The 24101-nt window shown below is 44.9% G+C and overlaps 1 protein-coding gene across 1 annotated transcript in view; it reads right to left on the bottom strand.

The window, feature by feature from the left end:
• Positions 1-24101, bottom strand: part of LOC143924231 (voltage-gated delayed rectifier potassium channel KCNH8-like) — a 712305-nt gene that overhangs the window by 68229 nt on the left and 619975 nt on the right. Inside the window, exons 9-10 of the mRNA XM_077448423.1 lie at positions 12840-13039; positions 7904-8153 (exon numbers count right to left, since the gene is read on the bottom strand). Coding sequence (XP_077304549.1) covers positions 7904-8153; positions 12840-13039 — 450 coding nt within the window. The remainder of the gene's footprint in view (positions 1-7903; positions 8154-12839; positions 13040-24101) is intronic.

Below are 24101 nucleotides of genomic sequence, written 5' to 3'. Positions count from 1 at the left end.
CAGTTTAGTGCCATATCGTTTTTTATGCGTTATTGCCAGTTTAATGCCATATAGTTCTGTGTGAGTTACTGTCAGGTTAACGCCATATAATTTTGTGTGTGTTACTGCCAGTGTAACGCCATATCGTTCTCTGTGTGTTACTGCCAGTTTAACGTCATTTACTTCTGTGTGTGCGTTACCGCCAGTTTAACGCCATATAGATGATGCCAGACCTGTGAGCTCTACCACATCCTCCCCCTCCATCTCTATGCCCTCCTCTGCAGAATTGTCATATCAGGTACCCCGTAAGTGTTCAAAAGGCTATTCAATGAGTCAGGCTAAAAGGTGCCATGCAGTGCTTCAGCTGATGTGTTTAGGGGACAGGAACAACACAGGAGCAGAGATTCTTGCAGCTCTGCATGGACAGACCCAGCGGTGGTTCACACCACACCAGCTGGAGCCAGGAATGGTGGTTTGTGATAATGGCTAAAACCTCCTGTCCACCCTGCCATGCCTGGCAGATGTCCTCAATTTGGTGGTGATTTCCTAAATACGTACCCAGGGTTGCAAGATGTGCTAAAGCTGGCTAGAAGAGTTTGAAGCCATTTCAGGCGGTCATACACAGCCAGTGCTCGGTTGGCTGAAATTCTGTGGCAATTCCACCTGCCCATAAACCGCCTGATTTCTGACATGCCTACCAAGTGGAACTCGAATTTGGCAATGCTGCAGCAGCTATACATGCAGCAGAGGGCCATCAACACAGGCTCAGACTTCCTCAGCTTTTTTTTCCCACCCCAATGGCTGATCATTAACTAGGCATGCACTGTAGTGTCACCATTTGAAGAGGTCACAAGGATGGTGAGCTGTGACAGTGCATGCATCAGTGACACAATCCCCATTGTGTTCCTGCTGGAGCAGACTCTGCGTGGCATTATGGACAGGGCACTGGAGGCAGAGCAGCAGGAAGAGAAGGACTTTCTTTCCTCTCAAGGCCCACTTTATCCAGACACCATCCATTCCTATGTCATAGAACACACAAGAGGAGAGAGGGGAGGAGTATGAGGAGGAGGATTCTGGCACTTTCATAGGCTTCGAAGAAGAGGAAGACATGCATCACTCTGTAAGCCATGGCTTTCCAACCCCAGGACCCTTGGGAACAGTACGTGGCTGGAGAAGGAAGTTCCAGATCAGCCAGCTCAGAGAAGGAAGGGCTGAGCCCAGCCCTGACAACAGCCCCTCCTCAATGACCCCTCCCCCTCGGAGGACCAATAGGCTTCAAGGGAAAATGTCTATGGAAATCACGCAGGAGGACAGGGGTGTGTATGTCCGATGATGAGACCCAAGAGCGTTCCTCCGGACCGTACCCTTTCCAATGCACAAGGTACTGTATGTGCCCAAGGAACCTATGGGAGTCAACAATGGACTGTAATTCATACTGTCTCATTGTTCTCAACTTGTACAGAATGAGGATGAGGCACCGAGGTGGTAAAGCGGTTGTAGACCAGAGGTTTTAATAAGGAGACATGAAATACATTTGAGATACGCACATTAGAAGGTAGGTCTAATGCGTAACCACTGGGTTAATTCTGCAAAGAGTACGGAAAGGCCCAATAAACTGAGGTGCGAACTTCAGAGAGGGAACATGAAGTTGGAGATTGCGAGATGATAGCCAGACTCTGTCCCCAACCTGGTAGGAAGGCGCAGGCAGGTGTCTGCAGTCAGCATGGAGTCTGTACCTATCATTAGCATGTCCCAAAGCCTCCTGAACTTGTGCCCAAGTGGAACGAAGACCATGGAGATGCTCCTCTAATGCAGGAATACTCTGCAGAACAAATGAGTCAGGCAACAAGGAGGGTTGTGACCAGTTATAATGGTCAGAAATATAGCAACATAGGAATTGTTTCAAGGACCGATTGGCTCGTTCTGTGGCCCCATTAGACCGCAGGTGATAAGCAGAGGAGAAAGCAAGCTGAATTCCCAACTGTGCACAAAAGGCTCACCAGAATCAGGACACAAACTGACTACCACTGTCTGAGACAATCACCTTGGGTAGCCCATGTAAGCAAAAGACCTTCCGAGCAAAAATTGAACTTCTTAAGTGGAACACAATGAGACATATTTGAGAACTGTTCAACCACCATAAGGATAACTGTGTTGCCCTAGGAAATGGGTAACTCCACAATGAAATCCATAGACAGGTGGGTCCAGGGTGGCCTCTCTCCATTGGGTAGGGGTTATAGGAGGCCCACTGAAAGGTGTCGTGGAGTCTTACTCTGAGCACACACGGAACAGGTAGCTACAAAGACAGTTACATCAGCACATAGACTAGGCCACCAGAATTGTTGGGAAATGGCCCAAAAGAGTTTATTCTTCCCAGGTTGGCCAGCAGCCTTGGGAGAATGATAAATCTGGAGCACGGCAGTATGGAGACTCTCTGGGACAAAGCAGCGATCACAAGGTTTCTCAGGAGGAGCATGAACCTGAGCTTCAAGAATTTTGTCATCCAAAGGAGAAGCGAGACTGGTAGAAGTGGTAGAAAATTGTCGTGACAAAGCGTCATTCCTTACATTCTTAGTACCGGGTAAGAGTGAGACAATGAAACTGAAAGAAAAGAGCCCATCGTTCCCTTCTGGGAGAGAGACGTTTAGCCTCAGACAAGAATGTGAGATTCTTATGGTCGGTAAGAATGAGAACACAGTGGTAACTTCGAGGAGATGTCTCCATTCTTTCAGGGCTAAAATGATCGCTAACAGTTCTCTGTCACCAATCTTTTAATTGCACTCCGCAGGCGACAATTTCTTGGAAAAGTAGCCACAAGGATGCATAGGACTCTCAGAGGTGGGCTGTCTTGAGACAGAAGGGTGCCAGCTTCAATCTCAGAAGCATCAAACTCAAGAATAAAAGGTAATGTAGGATCAGGATGTGCCAACACAGGAGAAGAAACAAAGGCAGCCTTGAGACTCTCAAAGGCCTTAATGGACTCTGGAGACCAACACTTACGGTTACCGTCCATTCTGGTCATATCGATCAGGGACTTGACCAGAGATGAGAAGTTACGAATAAACTTCTAAAAATAGTTGGCAAAGCCAAGAAAACGCTGCAGAGGATGTAAACCCAGGGGTTGGGGGCCACTGTAGGACTGCTGAAAGTTTCTCTGGGTCTATCGCAAAACCAGCAGTGGAAATTATATAACCCAGGAATTTAACCTGTTCACTATGGAATTCGCACTTCTCCAATTTACAGTAGAGATTGTTCTCTCTTGGTTTCTTAAGTACATGACAGGCATCTGTGTGGTGGCTCTCCAGGGACTTGAGGATATTGTTGAGATAAACCACCACACATAACTGCAAAAAATTTTGGAGGACATTGTTAATAAATTCCTGGAAAACTGCCAGGCATTACAAAGGCCAAAGGGTACTCCTACTGGCCTGTTCTGGTATTAAACACAGTTTTCCACTCGTCGCCCTCCTTAATCCTCATGAGATTGTATGCCCCTCTTAAATCAAGCTTCGTGAAAACAGTTGCTTCCTTGAGGTGGTCAAATAACTACATAATCAATGGAATCGGATAGGCATTCTTAATTGTGAAACGATTGAGACCCCTATAATCAATACAAGGTCTCAGATCACCACTTCTTCTTCACAAAGAAGATACCAGCACCATCAGGATATGAGGATTTGCAGATGAAACCTGGAGAAAGTGCGTCTGCAACATTCTCCTCCATAGCCTTATCCTCCAAGACCGACAAAGGGTAAACCCGGCCACAAGGGGGGTATGGCACCAGGCTGAAGGTCAATTGTGCAATCATATGACCAGTGTGGAAGCAAACTACCGGCTTGACCTTTGTCAAAGACATCGCTAAAATCACGGTACTCCTTTGGCAGTGAGGAGAGTGAAGAGGTAAACAGGACCTTGGCTACCTTCTGGAAGCATGTCTTACTGGATTGTAATGACCAGGAGAGAACTTCAGCACGGAGCCAATCAAAAGAGAGGTTGTGCCTCTGTAACCAAGGATAACCAATTACCAGTGGAAACTTAGGTGAGGAAATAACTAGGAATTGGATTATCTCATGGTAAAGAGCCCTTACGGCCATGGACAATGGAACAGTCTCATGAGTCAAATGGACAGGGTGTAGAGGTCTCCTGTCAAGAGCCTCAATGGCAAGTGGAGTGTCACGCAGCTGCAGTGAAATCTAGTGCTTTGATACAAAGGCAGCATCAATGAACAGGCCTGTAGCCCCAGAGTCGTTTTTATTGAAAAAGAAAAGACATAGCCCCCCCCCCCCCCCCCCGAGTCGATTTGAGCCTGTATCTTGATGGACGAACCAGCCCAAGAAAGGGTAACCAAAACCAGGGGCTTATCCTCCTGGATAACTGAGGATTAAACAACGCCACGTATGGTCTGTCCGTGACATGACCTCAAGGTTCGGGTGTTCCCTGGACGGGTAGGACAAGACTTCAAAAAGTGACCTGCCTGGCCACAATAAAGGCACAATCTCTCCCTCCTCCTAAGGGTTTTCTCATCTGCAGAGAGACGCGTAAAGCCCAAGTGCATGCGTTTATCTTCACTGACCGACTTGGTACCATGAGGCATGGGAGGTGAGGGAGGCAAGGGTGGGACTGCAAAGCTTGGAGACAAATATACAGGAGGCTTCAGCAAGCGCTCCCTAAAAGAGAGTCTTTCTCTGAGTCTGGAGTCAATGAGGATGGCAAATGTGATCAACTTCTCCAGCTCAGTGGGTATATCTCGGGTTGCTATCTCATCCTTGATGATATCTGAGAGACCATGAGAAAAAGTAACCACAATGGCCTCATTGTTCCAGGCAACCTCTGCTGCCAGTGTACAGAATTCAATGGCATAATCAGCAACACTTCTCGTACTCTGTTTGATGGACAAGAGGCATTTGGCAGCAGAAGCGGAGCATGCAGGAACATCAAATACCCTTTTAAAGGAAGCCACAAACTCAGGGTAACTCAAGACAACTGGTTTTTTCATCTTCCATAGAGGGTTTTCCCAGGCCAAGGCTCTCTCAGAAAGCAAACATATCATGAAACCTACTTTGCTTCTGTCCGTGGGAAATGTCTGGGGCAGCATCTCAAAGTATATATCAACCTGCTTGAGAAACCCTCTGCATTGGACTGGATGGCCCCCAAATTGCTGGGTAAGCAGAGCGGAACCAGACATACCTCTTATAGAGGTAATACTCAAGGCGGGTGCCTGCACAGAGACTGGAGCAGCAGCAGGGATGGCCTGCAACACAGGTTGTACAGGAACAGCCACAGTGGGAGATTCCAGGTGAGCCGCACGACTCAGGAGCGCTTGTAACGCCATGAAAAACTGATCCATGCGGTGATCCTGCTCATCAAATCTGGAAAAAATATTACCAACAAGTGGATTGACTGCATCTTCTAAATTCATGGCCTCCCCCTACTGTCAGAAACCATGACTCAGACCGAGACAGAAGTACAGTTAAATCTCACTTGTTTAATAATAATAAAAAAAAGGTAAACAGAGTAAACATAGTCAAACCATAGCCAGAGTTCAGGAAACAGAACAGATAGTCAGACAAGCCAAAATGTCAGGGAGACAGAGATGAGTGTAGTAGAACAGCAAGAAGGATCTGGCGCCAGAAGGAATGTCAGCCAAGCAAGTCTTTAACAGGAACACAGGAGAGCGTCTCTAGAGATGTGACCAAGGCGAAGGCAGAGATCATCTGGGCTGGACGGCTTAAGTAGGCAGGACTGATGAGCAGGATATCATCAACAGGCGAGTCACTGTGGAGAGATAGGAGCTGGCAATTAGCCGACAGCTGAGTGGCCAGCTCAGAGAAGGAAGGGCTGAGCTCAGCCATGACACTAGTGTGCTTATGTTACCTCTCAACCAAACTGTTAAGTTAACAAATTGCTGGTGCCATAGCTGATCACATGTGCAGTTAATACAGACCAAGCAGAGGCTAAGATGGCATCTTCTTTGGATGTATAGGATAGGAGGGTTTAGTTAAGTAAGACTTAAAGTGTTCTTGCACCTATTTTCCTAACGTCACCCCCCTCTCCCCACCACACTCACACAAAGCACCATCTTGCAGGCTTTTAATCTCCTATCTCAGTCTCCAATCAGAACTTTCTTTGTCAAGCCGGTACATGCATGCCGCGATCTCTACTGAATCCTGTAGAAAGTTTGTATTCCATTGAAGGGTGAACTCTCTGTAGGTTTGAATGGAGGATTTGGTGTACTTGTGTGGATTCCAACAGAGAAGTTTGAATGGAGACTGTGATTCCCAAAAGTGGGCTCAACAGAGATGAGTCTGACAGGAGGCTGTGTGGCGATTAAAGGGCCATATAGCTGAGATATCAGTGGGTCGAAGGCAAGTGAGTGTAAGAGTGCCAGGAAGTTACGTTTATAAAAAAACATTACTGAGCTTTACACAAAGAAGAAAAATCTGGAATGTGTAGTACTTCTTCAATCCTTTATTACACCTTCTTACAAAAACATCACAGACAGTGCAGGATACAGTGAAAGTTAATGTTATTTGCTCTGACTTCAGACATGAATATTGCACCAAATGTTTGTGTCTGGGTTGTACTGACATGTGGAGCGGGTGCCACGCTGTGTATCTGTATTTTCCTTTTGGAACAATGATCCGGAGAGTCTCCTTGCAAGGTCTAAATTATCATCAGGAATGAATATCGCTCCATGTATTAGTACTCATTTGTTATTACAGTACACACGGAGAGCTTTACTGAGGGTCTTTATTTGTCCCATTTGAGAGGGTACATAAGAGTCTGATATATTTTATTGATAGATGTTTTTGTCTGTTGCAATTTTTGTTTTAGGTTTACTTTGATGTATAGATGTATATTAACAAACAAGTGCGGGACCATGTGTGCTCCGGTAGCTGTTATAACAATGTTCTACTGAACTCTACTTTTCTTCTCCCTCTGCTTTTTTACCATTTTGACAACTTTGCTTTTGGGCTATTGTACACATGGATATATTAGATTTTAGGTTCTGTGTGGACTGTGTGTGTGTGTGTGTGTGTGTGTGTGTGTGTGTGTGTGGGGGGGGGGGGGGGTGAATCTATTGGGCATACTAAACAGAATCAAGAATGTAGGATTGTATGGTGTATGGGGACTGAGGGCTGTGTTGCTACCTTTGGTTGGGTTACATCTCATGATTCTCCATTCAGAGGCGTGAGCCCCCTAAATGAGCAATTAAGGCCATTGATATGAAGAGTATACATGGGTTGATGTATTTTTAGTATAGGAGGTTATGAGTAAGCGCTAACTGCAGCATGAAACGCATTAACTTTCACTGTATTACGTGCCGTCTGTGATGGTTTTATAAGAAGATTTAATAAAGGATTATAGAAGTGCAGCACATTCTGGATGTTTCTTTTTTCTGTGGATCTGCAGATGATCTGTGCTAGCACCTTCATCACAGTCTGCAGTAGGGGTAACTCTGATTGCTCACCTGGAGCGGCTTTGCCTGTGTTTATTACTATGCTTTAGTAGGCACAAGTTTTGAGATATTTTTATACAGTTTTGATGCCAGATTACTCTCTTATTCAAAATAACAAAATTATGAGAGTTGAAATACCATCAATGCCTAACTGTAGTAGAATTTAAAGAAAGGTTTCAAAGCACAAGATTCTGTGTTATCAAGCATCCAGAAATCTTGCCATGGTTTCTACAACTGGTAAATGTATTACCCTCAATTTTTTTTTCTGACTTAAACCAAAATTCCATTTTTAACTTAGTGCAGTCAGCACAATTTCATATCTTACAGCAGTTGCAGTCACTAGTTGTTGTCTACCAATGGAACCTCAAAATTGTAAAAGTTACATTTGTTCTTTTTGGCACAAGCTAAATTGCAACACACGTTTCTATCTGCTTGTTTTACAAAAATGTAATTATAAATGCTCACCCAAAATGGCGAGAACAGTGTTGTCCTTCAGCACCTCCATGGATCCAGAGCAAACAAAATATATGGCTTGTAAAGCATCCCCTTGTCGGATCAGGTATTCTCCTGGTGCACAAAAGGAGGTTTTGATGCTGAGAGATAGAGAACGTAAGCAACCACGGCTGGCAGACTCAAAAATTGGCAGCTGGAGGATCTCCTTGTTAAGGTGCATGGCTATATCAGCTCTTAACTCATCAGGAAAATCTCTAAGAAGCTGTAGACATAAAGAGACAAGGATGTTACACAACAGTAGATTATTAATTTATTAGGCTTTGTGAAGGTGCTTAGTGGTAATGAGTGAGTCACAAATGTTCCCTTTCCTAAAGATGATTGTGGCAGAGGGAAGAAAAAACGTTTTTATTGCTGACTGTGGACAGGGAAGAGATAAAGCAGAACAGGAGCTTGTTGCTTAGGATTGGAGAAGAACTACATGAGACTTAATAGGTTCCACTGGGAAATTATGCTTAATTTATCTGATTAGAGAAAAGAAGGCAGATTGACAGCTGATGGTGGGCCATGGAAGGCAAAGTGGGAACTGAATATGGTATGAAAGAGGGGAGAGGCAGCACCTGATTTGTAGAGTATGGGGAACTAATCATAGATTAGAAGAGGTGCCCTTCTTTGGAGAAAGGAGTGCACTGCCAAAGGGGGAGAAAGGCAGAAAGGAAGGTGATCAGGATCATGGTGGTGGTGGGGTGGGGGGTTGAGAATGGAAACTGTCTGTGTTGGTTTGTGTTTGAGGTTGCAGAGGGAGGTAGAGCAAAAATTGACCGTGATAGAATAAAAGCAGAAGAGCAGGTAATCATTGTTGGGATAGGGGAAGAGAGAGGTGAATTGGGAATGGTGGCAGATGTAGGTGACAGAAATCATACATACAGACAGGTGCAGAGGCGTAACTAGAATCTTCCGGGCCCCGGTGCAATAAACTATGAATGGCCCCCACCAAGGGCGTTGCTAGGTCTACAAAAGATCTCGGGGCTAGAGCCCATAGCAGCGAAGTAAAGAAAGTCATACGCTTGGGTGGGCATACACATGTATATAATATATATATATATCAAATATTGTTACAAATGGTCCTCAAAGAACCTCTCCTAACATCAGGATCCTCAGAGAGCCTCCCTACTTACATTAGGAATCCCCAGAGAGTTCCCCTTTACGTCAGGGTCCCCAGAGAGCCCCCAGGTACATCAGGGTCCCCAGAGAGCCTGCCTTTGCATCAGGGTCCCAGAGAGCCTCCCTCTTACATCAGGGTCCCCAGAGAGCCTGCCTTTGCATCAGGGTCCCCAGAGAGCCCCCCCTTACTTCAGGGTCCCCAAAGAGCCTCCCCTTACATCAGGGTCCCCAGAGAGCCCCTCCTTACATCAGGGTCCCCAGAGAGCCCCTTCCTTACTTCAGGTTCCCCAGAGAGCCCCCTTACTTCAAGGTCCCTAGAGAGCCCCCTTACATCAGGGTCCCCAGAGGCCCCCCCTTACATCAGGGTCCACAGAGGGCCCCCTTACTTCAGGGCTCCCAGAGAGCCCCTCCTTACAACAGGGTCTCCAGACAGTCACCCCCCCTTCCAGAGGTTCCACTGTACCTGGCTTGTCTCTGCTGCGCACCTTGGACCCCCAGCACATCTCTGTACCCCCCACCTGGGGGGAGGTGGGAGGCGGCGATCGGCAGCTCTATGGTGTCCACTGGCCGCGGGATCTCCCTGGGGCTTGTAGTTCTCTCTCAGACTGTATCCACTGGAGAGGGGAGGGGCTTCTGACCCGGACATGTATCATCGAAAGTGTAGAAGCAGCGAATCACTGAAGAGTGAAGCTGATAACTGCCCGGGTCAGAGGCCCCTCCCCTCTCCACTGCATACATTCAGAGAGAGAGAACTACAAGCCCCAGGGAGATCCCGTGGCTCGTGGGCACCATAGAACTGCCGATCCCCGCCTCCCACCCCCCGCATGTTAAATGGACAGCCAGGGGTGCAGGGGGAGATGCCAAGTCTTGGGGCCTCCCCACAGCAGCAGAGTGGCAGGGCCTAGTCGCAAGTACAACTGCAGCGATCCCTATAGTTCCACAACTGAACAGGTGGGACATAGCAGAGCAATGCTATGTTTTGGTTCATAGAATCACTGCTGTGAACTTACTTAATATCTGGCCAATGTATAAAGCATTGTTCCTTTTCCAGGGGAGACAGTTTTGCAGATAGTTTTGGTTTGGGAATTGTGTGAAAAGATGCAGTTATGATCAGGCTAAAGTGTGGACATTGGGGAAAGAACTTCCAGGGGACATAACTGTGACAGAGGTTAGTACATACAGTAAATAGCAGAGAGAGCTGAAACATAGGGGCATGCAGAGAATGCAGCAATGCATATCTTCCAACTGTCCCTGATTTTGAGGGACTGTCCCTGATTTTGAGGGACTGTCCCTGATTTGGAACAAAGACCCTCTATCTCTCTTTTCTCCTTTGTCCTTCAATTTGGTCTGATCTATAAAAGTTGCATATAACATGCACTTTTTATCTTTCAAAAAGTGTTTTCCAGTACTAAACCTTTCATCCAATTTAGATGGAGCCAGTTTAAAGGAATAGAAGTGGTAAAAAAAAAAAAAAATTCTTATGAGATGTAGGTATGCGACTAATATGACTATATGCATGTGTTGTTTAAATCAATTTTATCCAGCTTGGAGTAATTTCATCTATATGATAGATATTTAGAAGTGTGGTTTTTTTTGTGTTTAATTTTTTTATTTTATTGATCTATGCATTTCTATCTTATGCCAAATATCAATTCATATTGTTGCTTTATTTTCAAATTCTGTATTTCATAATTACAATGATATTCAGATTTATGTTTTACTATGTGTATGTAACATGCAATCTTTGTTTTATCAATAATAATCAATAAAAACATTGAAACAAAAAAAATAAAAAAATTTGGGTTTAGCAACAATTTTTTTTGTATAATTCTCCTTTAAGGGGTTGTGGCAGGGGTGTGTCCTATGTCTACATAATTTTGCTAATAGGTGTCCTTCGTTCCCATCTCAAAAAGTTGGGAGTTATGGCAATATGAACACTTATGAGGGAACAAAATATGTTCAGGAGGAGGGAACCCTGGTGAGAGAAAAATGTCTATGATGGGGGCAAAAACACTGTTCAGTGAGAAATGTGTATGCTAGGGACATGTTACTTGCAGCACAAAATTCCAGAAGAAATTAGGTCTGAGAGCTAAATGAAAAAATGTAGTCTCCCGTGCTGCAAATAAATGTGCTTCATGTGTTTACTCTGAACACAGTCTCACATAAGGTATAAGAAACCAGTGTTTCAGGGGCCCAAGAAGGTCTATAAAAAGGTCTATAGCTATGTTGCCTTGAGAAAGGAACCATATTAGGCCCCTAAAACATTGGTTTCGTATGCCTTATGTGAGACTGTCTTCACAATAAACACATGAAACATGTCTATTTGGAGTGCTGGTGACTTTGCATATTTGCATTTGGTTTTGGTACCATCCATGGCATTCACACTGAGTACCCATTATTACAAGGTTCAGTACCGTGGGGAGTGTATCTACTTTTTAGACTTTATAGATCCGAGAGCTGGCACATATACTTTGCTGACATATTCAGTCCTGGAGCCAAAATCATCTAGTATTAAAAGTGGATGAACCAACTTTCTTCATACTACACAGAAGGGATTGAGCCTCAAAAGTGCTGTGAGATCAGGGCATGGACTTTGCTTCATGCACTGAGCATTTACACCAACTATATATATATATATATATATATATATATATATATATATATATATATATATATATATATATTACAAACACATACTGCAGAAAAAAAAGGTTGTACTGTGTGTTTAAAAAAATCATAGAAGGGAGACTAAGCAAATATACTCTGATGCTATCTTCCAATGTGGATACCAGTGCATGTATACTTACAGTATGTGCTGGCAAACCTGATTAAATGACCCTGTGAAAATAAGAGAATGTTTACAGGTTTACGTGTCTCTTTGGGGCTTTTATATCAAATGGAGGAGTTACTTTCAGTGTTTCTAGAGAATGACAATAGTTGCTTCTATTGTACTGAGATATCCACAGATACATGCAGCCTCCGGCAATAGAAGAAGGTATTGTGTAATCTTCAATGTGAGCGGTGGAATTACATGGCTTCAGTGTGCCAAGCTTTTCTTCTTATTTGACAATAGGAGTTGTCAAACAAACATCAGATGATCTGATATAACCTCATGCAGTCCAGGAGACACCATAGATGACCTAGTTCATAGGACTGATTCCAAAAGGCAATCCTAACAGAACCTGGGCTGTGAAGCTTTATGAAAAATGTTTACTTTATGTACACACAGACACAAAAAATCCTTACACAGATACATCTTTATACTAAAAGAACATTATACTCACTATAATTTTTGTTTATTGACACTTTTACTCTTATCACTTGTTTTACTTTATTTGCTGTTTTATGGTGTATTATTTTGATGTGGATAATGTTATGGTTTATATTTTTAGGTATTTTATTATGTTTTTTTTATGTTGTTTTTGCTCTGCAATAGAATCACTATAAGCTGTTTAGTTTTTATATCAGTTTAGTTTTAGGGATCCCCAAGGTTACCATAATTGCCTTTACAGTTTTGTATTTTCTGTAGAATTGTTTGCTAAATATCTCCATAATATGCTAGCTCTGCTTATAAGTATTCTACAGTGGTACATAACACACTTGATATCACAATAAAATTAAATATATCTGCGCTTTCACATTCAGTGAAAAGGATAAAACAGTAAGATCAATACAAATTGTCAAATTAACTGCTAGATCATACAGTACTGTAGCATCCTCTAGATTTTCACTTTTTTTATTTTTAAGAGGAACCACCCAAACAAAAAAAAAAATTGCACCAATTTACCTCATTAGCATCAATGCCATTATTGACAGACCAAGTTGTCTGGAAACACTCCAGCATTCTTTGCTTGAGCTGGATAGGCATGCGGTGTACTCGTATGAAGTCCTTCAGGTCTTTTGTACGTGTGTGGTATAGAGACCTACGTGAATACATCCTCTGAATGATGGCTGTGACGTTTCCAAATACGACAGCATGCATGAGAGCTAAGGAATGGAAGATTAATAACCAATTAAAGATGATGCATTACAGCCTAGATAGCAAGGATAACTTGTCACAAATTTGTGGCAGTGTTGAATAGTAAGTCTATTAACTTGCTGAACATTTTCACTGGCAAGTTGCAGAGCACTTGAAGCACAAGTTCTAGTTGACACTTTTCCAATTTGTAGCAAAGTCTTTAGCAAGAGCAAAGAGCAAGAGCTCTGCAAGTCTACAGCATGAAAACTTAACCACAGTGACCCCTGTGGTAGAATGACTTGTGCAACATAATTGAAACAGAACTTGCAGCATCCTTGCAAACTTTTTGCAAAGAAAGTTGATCTGGAGTCATACAATGCGGACTTGCTGCAATAAACCAACAAATTTGAGAAGCCTGGCAAACCTAGCAATAGCTTAGCAAGTCATTTTCAAACTTGCAGCACACTTGCTTCCTATCTGGGAGAGCAACATGAAAAATGTAAGTGCTTTCATTTTAGCAAAATCAAACGTGTATCTTTCATGTTCTGATAACTTTACTTGTGCCACCATGTCACAAAGATATCTATGTGTTAGTCATGTGATATGGGCCAGTCTAAGGCTTCATTTAAGGTAAGTTCTAAATGGCAAGTAGAAGGATGAATACTTGACAATGCATGTTATTTCTCTGCAGGACATCTGTAGGAGATATATTGGAGTGAACTCCCTCAGATGCATAAGTATGGATCACGCTTGGCTTTAGGCCTAGCAACATCGTCAATTTCCATCTAACGAATTCTATAGTTATTCTTTTGCCAAATTTGGCAGGAAAATGGTAACACGATTACCATCAAATCTGTGGTTTATTCCCAGAGGTGTGTTATATATATAGTATGATTAGCATACCTCACCTTGGATACTCCTTTGTGTATTTTAGGTGCATATGTACATACATGCTGTAATAATAGCGTTGCTAAACTCTGATTGATACATTACTTGCTACCCAGTAGCAGTCCTTGATATGAGTCTTTTCAGGGATTCCAAGTCACTGAGAATAAAGGTTGCCAACCGTTCATAAATGTTAACCCATTTACGTAAATGTCCGTTGCGGACGGTGGCGGCCCGTAAAAATATAGCCCTCGGCAGACAGAGAATCCTTAAGGGACACCAGCCAAAGGTTCTCCAAGGACTGTGAACTCTATAAAGTATTAAAGGCACAGCTAGTTGTCTCACACCAAACAGATAATGTCTGTCTCCTAAAAATTACTTTTTTGGCCTGACAACTGGCAGCCTTTCTTTCCAGAAGAAAAAAGTTGTAGAACAAACTCTCTGTTTCTAAATGAATGAGGAATGGGAGCCAACAAAGTAAACACTTAGGCCCCATACACACTATTAGATTTTCTGCAGATTTTTGTCTTCTGATTTACCAAAACCATGTAGTGCAAGGGCCAAACTGATTGCATACAAATTGAAACTCCTAAGGTTTGACCTCATATTGTAAGGTTTTGGTAAATCTGAAGACAAAATTCTGCAGAAAATCGAATAGTGTGTATGGGCCTTTACAAACTGCACTGTGTTATTCTTTGCACTGTCTTTTTAAATAAGCCAGTATGCATTTTACTATGAATCATACTCTTTTTCAACAAATTTAATTAACAGATGCATATTTTGCTCATAAACTAGTAAGGAAAAAGCATGCTATGTAGTTGTGTTGCTTTAGTTTAAATTAGGCATTTTGGCTCAGAAGATGTAATTCTTAATTTCTTAATTCTTAAGGCATTTCAATGAATGGCAAAATCCTTCCTCAAAAATTTTGAAAACTGAGTAGTATAAAAATAAAAAATAAATCTCAGTTGATGCACATTCTCTTTCACAGAACAGTATCCGTTTTCAGCGTTTTGAAACATTTATAATGTCTGACTTTGAAAAAGTGGGAGCTCAAATTGCTTCAAACTCCATAGGAACAATTTCTACATGTACTTTTTCTACAATAGAGCTTAAATCTGTCTAAATTGCAGATTGTAATTCATAGTCAGGTTCTAGGACTCTTATCAACTTTCAATGTTTCAGCATGCATCGTTTTTTTAAATGGATGCCTGCATCTTCTCAAGTGGAGAGACATGAATGTTTACGTAAATTGTTCTTAAATGTGAATGACAAACGTGAAAGAATTATATATTTATTCTGTGTTCATAAGTACGTGAAATGGGATATTGGCAACACTAGATTTCAATGCTGCATTAAGCATGATCCAAGTCTGAAAGTACATTTTTAAGTACATTTTTAAAGAACTTTTAATCTGAAGTTTTTTTAACCCTTCAGGCCCGCGGTTCTTAAACTAGTTGGCTGGTTATAGACAGACACTTGCTGTAAACCAGCCCCTGCAAAGCCCCACATGCAGAACATTCTTATATTATGTCAGAGAAAGCCACTTAATACAAAGCCAGTCTCCACTTATGTATCTTAGGCACTATATGGCAGAGTGATATCCTGCCAAACTCTGCTTGTATAGTTCCGGCTTTGATGTGATCCAACTAGTAGAGGAGCAGCATATTTAAATAAGTGCCTCTGAACATGAATGCTGAGGGGGCTTTCCAAATACCACTGACACCAGTGATAGGGCTCAATTCTTCCAAATTACACCAACAATGGGGCACTATTACTCCCTCTGATACCACCAATAAGGCAAAAGGCAATATACACTATATTATCAACAGTATTGGGACACCTGCCTTTACACACACATGAACTTTAATGGCATCCCAGTCTTGGTCCATAGGGTTCAATATTGACTTGGACCACCCTTTGCAGCTATAACAGCTTCAACTCTTCTGGGAAGGCAGTCCACAAGGTTTAGGAGTGTGCCTATGGGAATGTTTGACCATTCTTCCAGAAGCACATTTGGAAGGTCAGGCACTGATGTTGTAGAGAAGGTCTGGCTCACAGGCAGGTGTCCCAATACTTTTGGTAATATAGTCTATCTCCAACTGACAACAAGGACATTTATTAGTCCCATTAACAACTTATGTAGGGGCAAATTATTTCCTGTGTTAATCACTAACGCAAAGGCTGATGTGGGGCATTTTTTTCTTTTAAGCCAATGACCACAATCACAGGGTAATTTTTTACTCCCACTGATCCTGAGGCATTTATTACTCCCATTTTACCTCTAAAACAGGGACATTTTTACTCCTACTGGTCACAGTAGCAGCCATGCATTTTGTCAAAATCCCTGAATTTCAGTGAAACTTTAGCGAAAACGAAAACTCTCAATTTCGCTCATCCCTAATGCAAAGGCTGATACTTTTTTATTACCAATGTCAGTGATTAACAGCAATTTGTAGCTAGCAATGAAATCACTAATGGTGATCTCTCTCTCTTTTTTTTTTTGTCGTTTAGATCAAAGTTGTACTCCATCATTACGTTAGCATTTTCTGCTACCAAATGCTCCCTAGTAATCTGTAGCTAAGCCACAGAGGTCAATACAGAACGATTATCACTGGAGAGCATGTAAAGGATATAAAACATTGAACATACTAAAACGCTGTGGGTAACAAATCACCATAAAATTAATACGCTTGTGATTCCATACAAAATTATTATGATTTTCTTAAAATGCTATATAAAAAAAATATTGCTGCTACAAAACATCACGTTTTGATAATGATTGCAGATTATACTTCCCAATAGTCATTTTGAGAAAGCACATGCCTGGGGTTATATATTTTCAGTACAGAGAAAGGTAAGAATCTGCAGTAAACTGTGCTTACAAAAAACTTAGGCCGCGTACACACGGGCGGACTGTTCGCTCAACTTTGTCCGCTGAACAGTGTTTCAGCGGACAGTCCGCTCTTGTGTGGGGCTTCAGCGGACAGTTTCAGCGGACAGTTTGACGAACAAAGTTTTTCGGAAATTCCGAAAAACTGTCCGCTGAAACTTGGTTTGAGCGGACAGTCCGCCCGTGTGTAGGCCACTTTCGAAATGAGCAAACTGTTCCCGCCCGGAGAAAAGTCCGCTCATTTCGAGCGCGTCTCCAGGTAGGCGGGGCCCGCGAAGGAGACGTCACGGGCCCCGCCGCCTGGTATGGGCTTAAAGGGGAACCCCAACGCCGAAAAAAATCGGCGTGGGGGTCCCCCCCAAGTCCACAACAGACCCTTGTCCGAGCACGCTACCCGGCCGGCCAGGAAAGGGGGGCGAGCGAGCGCCCCCCCCCCCCCCTCCCGAGCCGTACCAGGCCGCGTGCCCTCAACATGGAGGGTGCCTTGGGGAAGGGGGGGCCGCGCGGCCCCCCACCCCAAAGCACCTTGTCCCCATGTTGATGAGGACAAGGGCCTCTTCCCGACAACCCTGGCCGTTGGTTGTCGGGGTCTGCGGGTGGGGGGGCTTATCGGAATCCGGGAGCCCCCTTTAATAAGGGGGCCCCCGGATACCGGCCCCCCACCCTATGTGAATGAGTATGGGGTACAATGTACCCCTACCCATTCACCTGTAAAATAAAAGTACCCAAAAAAAAAACACAACACACGAGATAAAATATTTTATTGCACAGCTCCGGGGGTCTTCCGTCTTCGGGGGTCTTCTCGCCGGACTCCTCCGCTATCTTCTTGTAGCTCTTTTGCTAGCGGAGGAGTCCGGCTTTCTTCCTCCCCGCCGCCGGCCTCTTCTCCCGACTTCGGGGGTCTTGTCCCCCTCTTCGGTTCTTCTGCCGGGCCACCGCGCCTTCTTATAGCTCTTTTACAGGCGGTGGCCCGGTCTTCTGTCGCCGCCGCCTTCCGTTCTTCTGCCGGGCCACCGCGCCTTCTTATAGCTCTTTTAGAGGCGGTGGCCCGGTCTTCTGTCGCCGCTGTCGCCTTCCGGTCGCCTTCCGGTCGCCTTCCGTTCTTCTTCTTGTTCTTCTTCTTCTCCAGGAGATGTTGACACGTCGCTCTCTCCGGCCGGAATGCCAGAGCCGCGCTGCGCGGCCACTTATATAGTGACAATGGGGCGGTGTCACATGGTATATGTCACATGGGTTGGTCACATGGGTTGATGTCACATGGGGACTATGACATCGTAAGGGGGCGGGGTCACCATGTGACCAACCCATGTGACATATACCATGTGACACCGCCCCATTGTCACTATATAAGTGGCCGCACAGCGCGGCTCTGGCTTTCCGGCCGGAGAGAGCAACGTGTCAACATCTCCTGGAGAAGAAGAAGAAGAAGAACAAGAAGAAGAACCTAAGGCGACCGGAAGGCGACAGCGGCGACAGAAGACCTGAATACTTGAATTTAACTTGACTCAGCCTCTTGCAATCTTCTGTATCAGACAGGGAGGTGGTGAGGCCACAATGGGAGCAAATCAGGTATGCTACATATTGTTCACATGTGCGGTCAAGGATCATGCTGATAGAAGTCTCTCCTTCCACAGAGAGCAGCAAAAAGACCTCATCAGTCTTCTGCTTTTCTTTCCCTGCTCAGTTACTGACTGGAGAGGGGGGAACAACATTATTCTATCCAGGGCTTTTTTTTTCTCAGAGAATAGGTGCAGGAACTCCACAATGTTCGTCACACACACATACCTGCCAAATGGTATCAAATAGTAGCTCTTTCCTTTGCATACAACCCCCTTCCTCCAGTGCCCTCATCTCCCCCCCCCCCTCCTAAAAAGCTCCACCATCTGTCACATGCCTTACCTTTGTTGCAATATTAAGCTGAAACACCTATCCGGCTGTAGCACCTCCCAGCATACTATACTATAGTCACTTGCAAAGGAGATCATGCAGTAGGAGCATTAACAACTGGTCACCAGGGAAAAAATGGAGACCACAGAGGGTGCAGCCTACCACAAACCCTCTCCTCCCCATGACTGCACTGAACCCTGGGCACCTGTTCTATATCTCCCTTGTCCCTGTCCAGCATCAGTGGGATCTGCGCAGGAGATCTGACCTGTGGGAGCTACTGGGAGATAAGTTATCACTTGTAAACGCAGAAGCTGGACTTCAGTGTTACCAAATGATAGTGGTGAGCAAGGAGCAGAATAACTGAGCCAGAGGTGGTGGAACTGAGTTCCCCCTAGTTCCTGCTGAAAAAAAGCCCTGATTCTATCCCTTAAAGTGGTATCAAACCCCAACCCAAAAATATTATATTGTGCAGCTATGATTAAGACCCACTGAGGGTCGATATGTGTGAGCCTGGAGTATTGAATGTTGTATTCCCTCAAGTAAATTAAGTATTGCAAGAGCTACAGCGGGTGCTGGCTATATGCATTTAATATTGTGCAGCTTACCAATCATTAGATGTGGTGGTTGCATTAGTTTTAGGCCGCGTACACACGAGAGGATTGTCCGTCCAACTTAGTCCGCTGAAACGTGTTTCAGCGGACAATCCGCTCGTGTGTGGGCTTCAGCGGACTTTTTCAGCGGACAGTCTGGCGGACTAATGCCCCGTACACACGAGCGGACTTTTCAACATCCAAAGTCCGAAGGACCGAGTCCGTCAGACTATCCGATCGTGTGTGGGCTGCAACGGACTTTTGATTCGCCAAAGTCTGACGGACTTTAGAAATGAAGCATGCTTCAAATTTTCCCGACGGAACTCCGCCGGACCCGGTCCCCTTCGAAAACTCCGCTCGTGTGTATGCTACTCCGACGGACTAAAACCGACGCTAGGGCAGCTATTGGCTACTGGCTATGAACTTCCTTATTCGAGTCCAGTCGTACGTCATCACGTTCGAATCCGTCGGAGTTTAGTGTGATTGTGTGTGGCCAAGTCCGTTCGGCCGAAAAGTCTGTCAGAACTCCGTCGGAATTCCAGCAGAACTCAGACGGAACTCCTTTGGAAGTCTGTCGGACTTAAGTCCGCTCGTGTGTACGGGGCATAAGTCTTTCGGAATTTCCGTAATATTGTCCGTCCAAACTTGGTTTCAGCGGACAGTCCGCTCGTGAGTAGGCTAGTTCGACGGACTAAGTATGGCGCATGCTCAGAAAGGATTTACACGGCCGAAGGTTGCATTGCAGTGTATTGGACGTCGAATTTCTAGTCCCGTCGTACGTGCCGTACACGTCATCGCGCAAGCTTTCAGCGGACTGTCTGTTCGTCGTGTGTGGTCAAGTCCGTTCATTCAAAAGTAGGACAGACTGTCTGTCGGATTGTCTGACGGACTTAGTTGGACGGACAATCCTCTCGTGTGTACCCGGCCTTAGTTTATATGCTTTATTCTCCTCTGTTTCCACCTGTGATCTGGACAGTAACACACCTCCTATATTAGGGTGCCTACACTCTGGATAAAGGAGTAACAGCGACTAGTGATGGCCGAACGGTTCGCCCGGCGGTCGTTTCGCGGCGAATTTCCGACATTCGCGGTCCGCACGTTCGAACGCCTTTTTCCGTCGTTCGCCGCGGCGGACTTACGTGTTTAATGTATACAAGAACTTTAACCTTTGGTGACACGTTTATCATGTGATACAGGACAGCCAATTGAGACATGACAGCACATGGACACTTGTACATTCCCCCTAACCTATAAATACACCCGATCCGGTGGCCATTTTACATTCTTTCTTCTGTTAAGATAGGGACAGGTTCCTGTGTGGAGTAGGGAGAGATAAACCACTAGCTATTTGGTACACAAAAGTTCTTTTCAGGACTGGTATAGGTGTTAGGTGTTGATAGGTTTGCTGTGCTGCTGATTCTTGCAGCAGCCTGAGTGTCTTTTGTTAGTTTAGAGAAAGGGAAAGGACGGTGTATGCTACAGGGACAGCCAGATTAGTCTTTCATCATCATCATCATCATCATCATCATTAGCTGTTACTATCAAGGTCCACAAAAGAGCTGTTCCAGTAACCACTAATCGTTCTCTTTTTTTGCCAATTTGTATAGGGACAGGAAGGAAGCAGTGTTGTCAGGCAGTGAGGGTAATTTTAAAGACTTGCTGTTATTATTAGTTCCACAAAGGTTCTTTTCAGGACTGGTATCAGTGGTACAGTAATAGGCTTGTACATGTATAATATTCTTTCTTCCAAATATAGAAAGGATATTATACTTGACTGCTGCCCTTCTGCTGCAGTCTGCTAAACATTCACAACTCACTTGTTCCACAAAAGTTCTTATAAGGACTGGTAACTTGGTATAGGGTGCTACGGTACATAGGCTTGAGTGCGGTACAGTCTGCTGTTCTGTAAGGACCGCTATCGGTCCACAATAGATAGGGTTGACGTGCACCACTGCTGACCGCTGCCCTATACTGCAGCAGTCCTTCAGCGGTATAGGGACTGACGTACAGTCTGCTAATCACTAACACACAACCTGCTTGTTCCACAAAAGTTCTTATAAGGACTGGTAACTTGGTATAGGGTGCTACGGTACATAGGCTTGAGTGCGGTACAGTCTGCTGTTCTGTAAGGACCGCTATCGGTCCACAATAGATAGGGTTGACGTGCACCACTGCTGACCGCTGCCCTATACTGCAGCAGTCCTTCAGCGGTATAGGGACTGACGTACAGTCTGCTAAACACTAATACACAACCTGCTTGGTCCACAAAAGTTCTTATAAGGACTGGTAACTTGGTATAGGGTGCTACGGTACATAGGCTTGAGTGCGGTACAGTCTGCTGTTCTGTAAGGACCGCTATCGGTCCACAATAGATAGGGTTGACGTGCACCACTGCTGACCGCTGCCCTATACTGCAGCAGTCCTTCAGCGGTATAGGGACTGACGTACAGTCTGCTAAACACTAATACACAACCTGCTTGGTCCACAAAAGTTCTTATAAGGACTGGTAACTTGGTATAGGGTGCTACGGTACATAGGCTTGAGTGCGGTACAGTCTGCTGTTCTGTAAGGACCGCTATCGGTCCACAATAGATAGGGTTGACGTGCACCACTGCTGACCGCTCACCTATACTGCAGCAGTCCTTCAGCGGTATAGGGACTGACGTACAGTCTGCTAATCACTAACACACAACCTGCTTGTTCCACAAAAGTTCTTATAAGGACTGGTAACTTGGTATAGGGTGCTACGGTACATAGGCTTGAGTGCGGTACAGTCTGCTGTTCTGTAAGGACCGCTATCGGTCCACAATAGATAGGGTTGACGTGCACCACTGCTGACCGCTGCCCTATACTGCAGCAGTCCTTCAGCGGTATAGGGACTGACGTACAGTCTGCTAAACACTAATACACAACCTGCTTGGTCCACAAAAGTTCTTATAAGGACTGGTAACTTGGTATAGGGTGCTACGGTACATAGGCTTGAGTGCGGTACAGTCTGCTGTTCTGTAAGGACCGCTATCGGTCCACAATAGATAGGGTTGACGTGCACCACTGCTGACCGCTGCCCTATACTGCAGCAGTCCTTCAGCGGTATAGGGACTGACGTACAGTCTGCTAAACACTAATACACAACCTGCTTGGTCCACAAAAGTTCTTATAAGGACTGGTAACTTGGTATAGGGTGCTACGGTACATAGGCTTGAGTGCGGTACAGTCTGCTGTTCTGTAAGGACCGCTATCGGTCCACAATAGATAGGGTTGACGTGCACCACTGCTGACCGCTGCCCTATACTGCAGCAGTCCTTCAGCGGTATAGGGACTGACGTACAGTCTGCTAATCACTAACACACAACCTGCTTGTTCCACAAAAGTTCTTATAAGGACTGGTAACTTGGTATAGGGTGCTACGGTACATAGGCTTGAGTGCGGTACAGTCTGCTGTTCTGTAAGGACCGCTATCGGTCCACAATAGATAGGGTTGACGTGCACCACTGCTGACCGCTGCCCTATACTGCAGCAGTCCTTCAGCGGTATAGGGACTGACGTACAGTCTGCTAAACACTAATACACAACCTGCTTGGTCCACAAAAGTTCTTATAAGGACTGGTAACTTGGTATAGGGTGCTACGGTACATAGGCTTGAGTGCGGTACAGTCTGCTGTTCTGTAAGGACCGCTATCGGTCCACAATAGATAGGGTTGACGTGCACCACTGCTGACCGCTGCCCTATACTGCAGCAGTCCTTCAGCGGTATAGGGACTGACGTACAGTCTGCTAAACACTAATACACAACCTGCTTGGTCCACAAAAGTTCTTATAAGGACTGGTAACTTGGTATAGGGTGCTACGGTACATAGGCTTGAGTGCGGTACAGTCTGCTGTTCTGTAAGGACCGCTATCGGTCCACAATAGATAGGGTTGACGTGCACCACTGCTGACCGCTCACCTATACTGCAGCAGTCCTTCAGCGGTATAGGGACTGACGTACAGTCTGCTAATCACTAACACACAACCTGCTTGTTCCACAAAAGTTCTTATAAGGACTGGTAACTTGGTATAGGGTGCTACGGTACATAGGCTTGAGTGCGGTACAGTCTGCTGTTCTGTAAGGACCGCTATCGGTCCACAATAGATAGGGTTGACGTGCACCACTGCTGACCGCTGCCCTATACTGCAGCAGTCCTTCAGCGGTATAGGGACTGACGTACAGTCTGCTAAACACTAATACACAACCTGCTTGGTCCACAAAAGTTCTTATAAGGACTGGTAACTTGGTATAGGGTGCTACGGTACATAGGCTTGAGTGCGGTACAGTCTGCTGTTCTGTAAGGACCGCTATCGGTCCACAATAGATAGGGTTGACGTGCACCACTGCTGACCGCTGCCCTATACTGCAGCAGTCCTTCAGCGGTATAGGGACTGACGTACAGTCTGCTAAACACTAATACACAACCTGCTTGGTCCACAAAAGTTCTTATAAGGACTGGTAACTTGGTATAGGGTGCTACGGTACATAGGCTTGAGTGCGGTACAGTCTGCTGTTCTGTAAGGACCGCTATCGGTCCACAATAGATAGGGTTGACGTGCACCACTGCTGACCGCTCACCTATACTGCAGCAGTCCTTCAGCGGTATAGGGACTGACGTACAGTCTGCTAATCACTAACACACAACCTGCTTGTTCCACAAAAGTTCTTATAAGGACTGGTAACTTGGTATAGGGTGCTACGGTACATAGGCTTGAGTGCGGTACAGTCTGCTGTTCTGTAAGGACCGCTATCGGTCCACAATAGATAGGGTTGACGTGCACCACTGCTGACCGCTGCCCTATACTGCAGCA

Source organism: Lithobates pipiens, unplaced genomic scaffold (assembly GCF_037356315.1).
Source record: "Lithobates pipiens isolate NorthernLeopardFrog02 unplaced genomic scaffold, aLitPip1_a1.2 Scaffold_22, whole genome shotgun sequence".
In the NCBI taxonomy this organism is placed as follows: Eukaryota; Metazoa; Chordata; class Amphibia; order Anura; family Ranidae; genus Lithobates; species Lithobates pipiens.
This window is presented reverse-complemented; position numbering and strand designations above follow the sequence as displayed.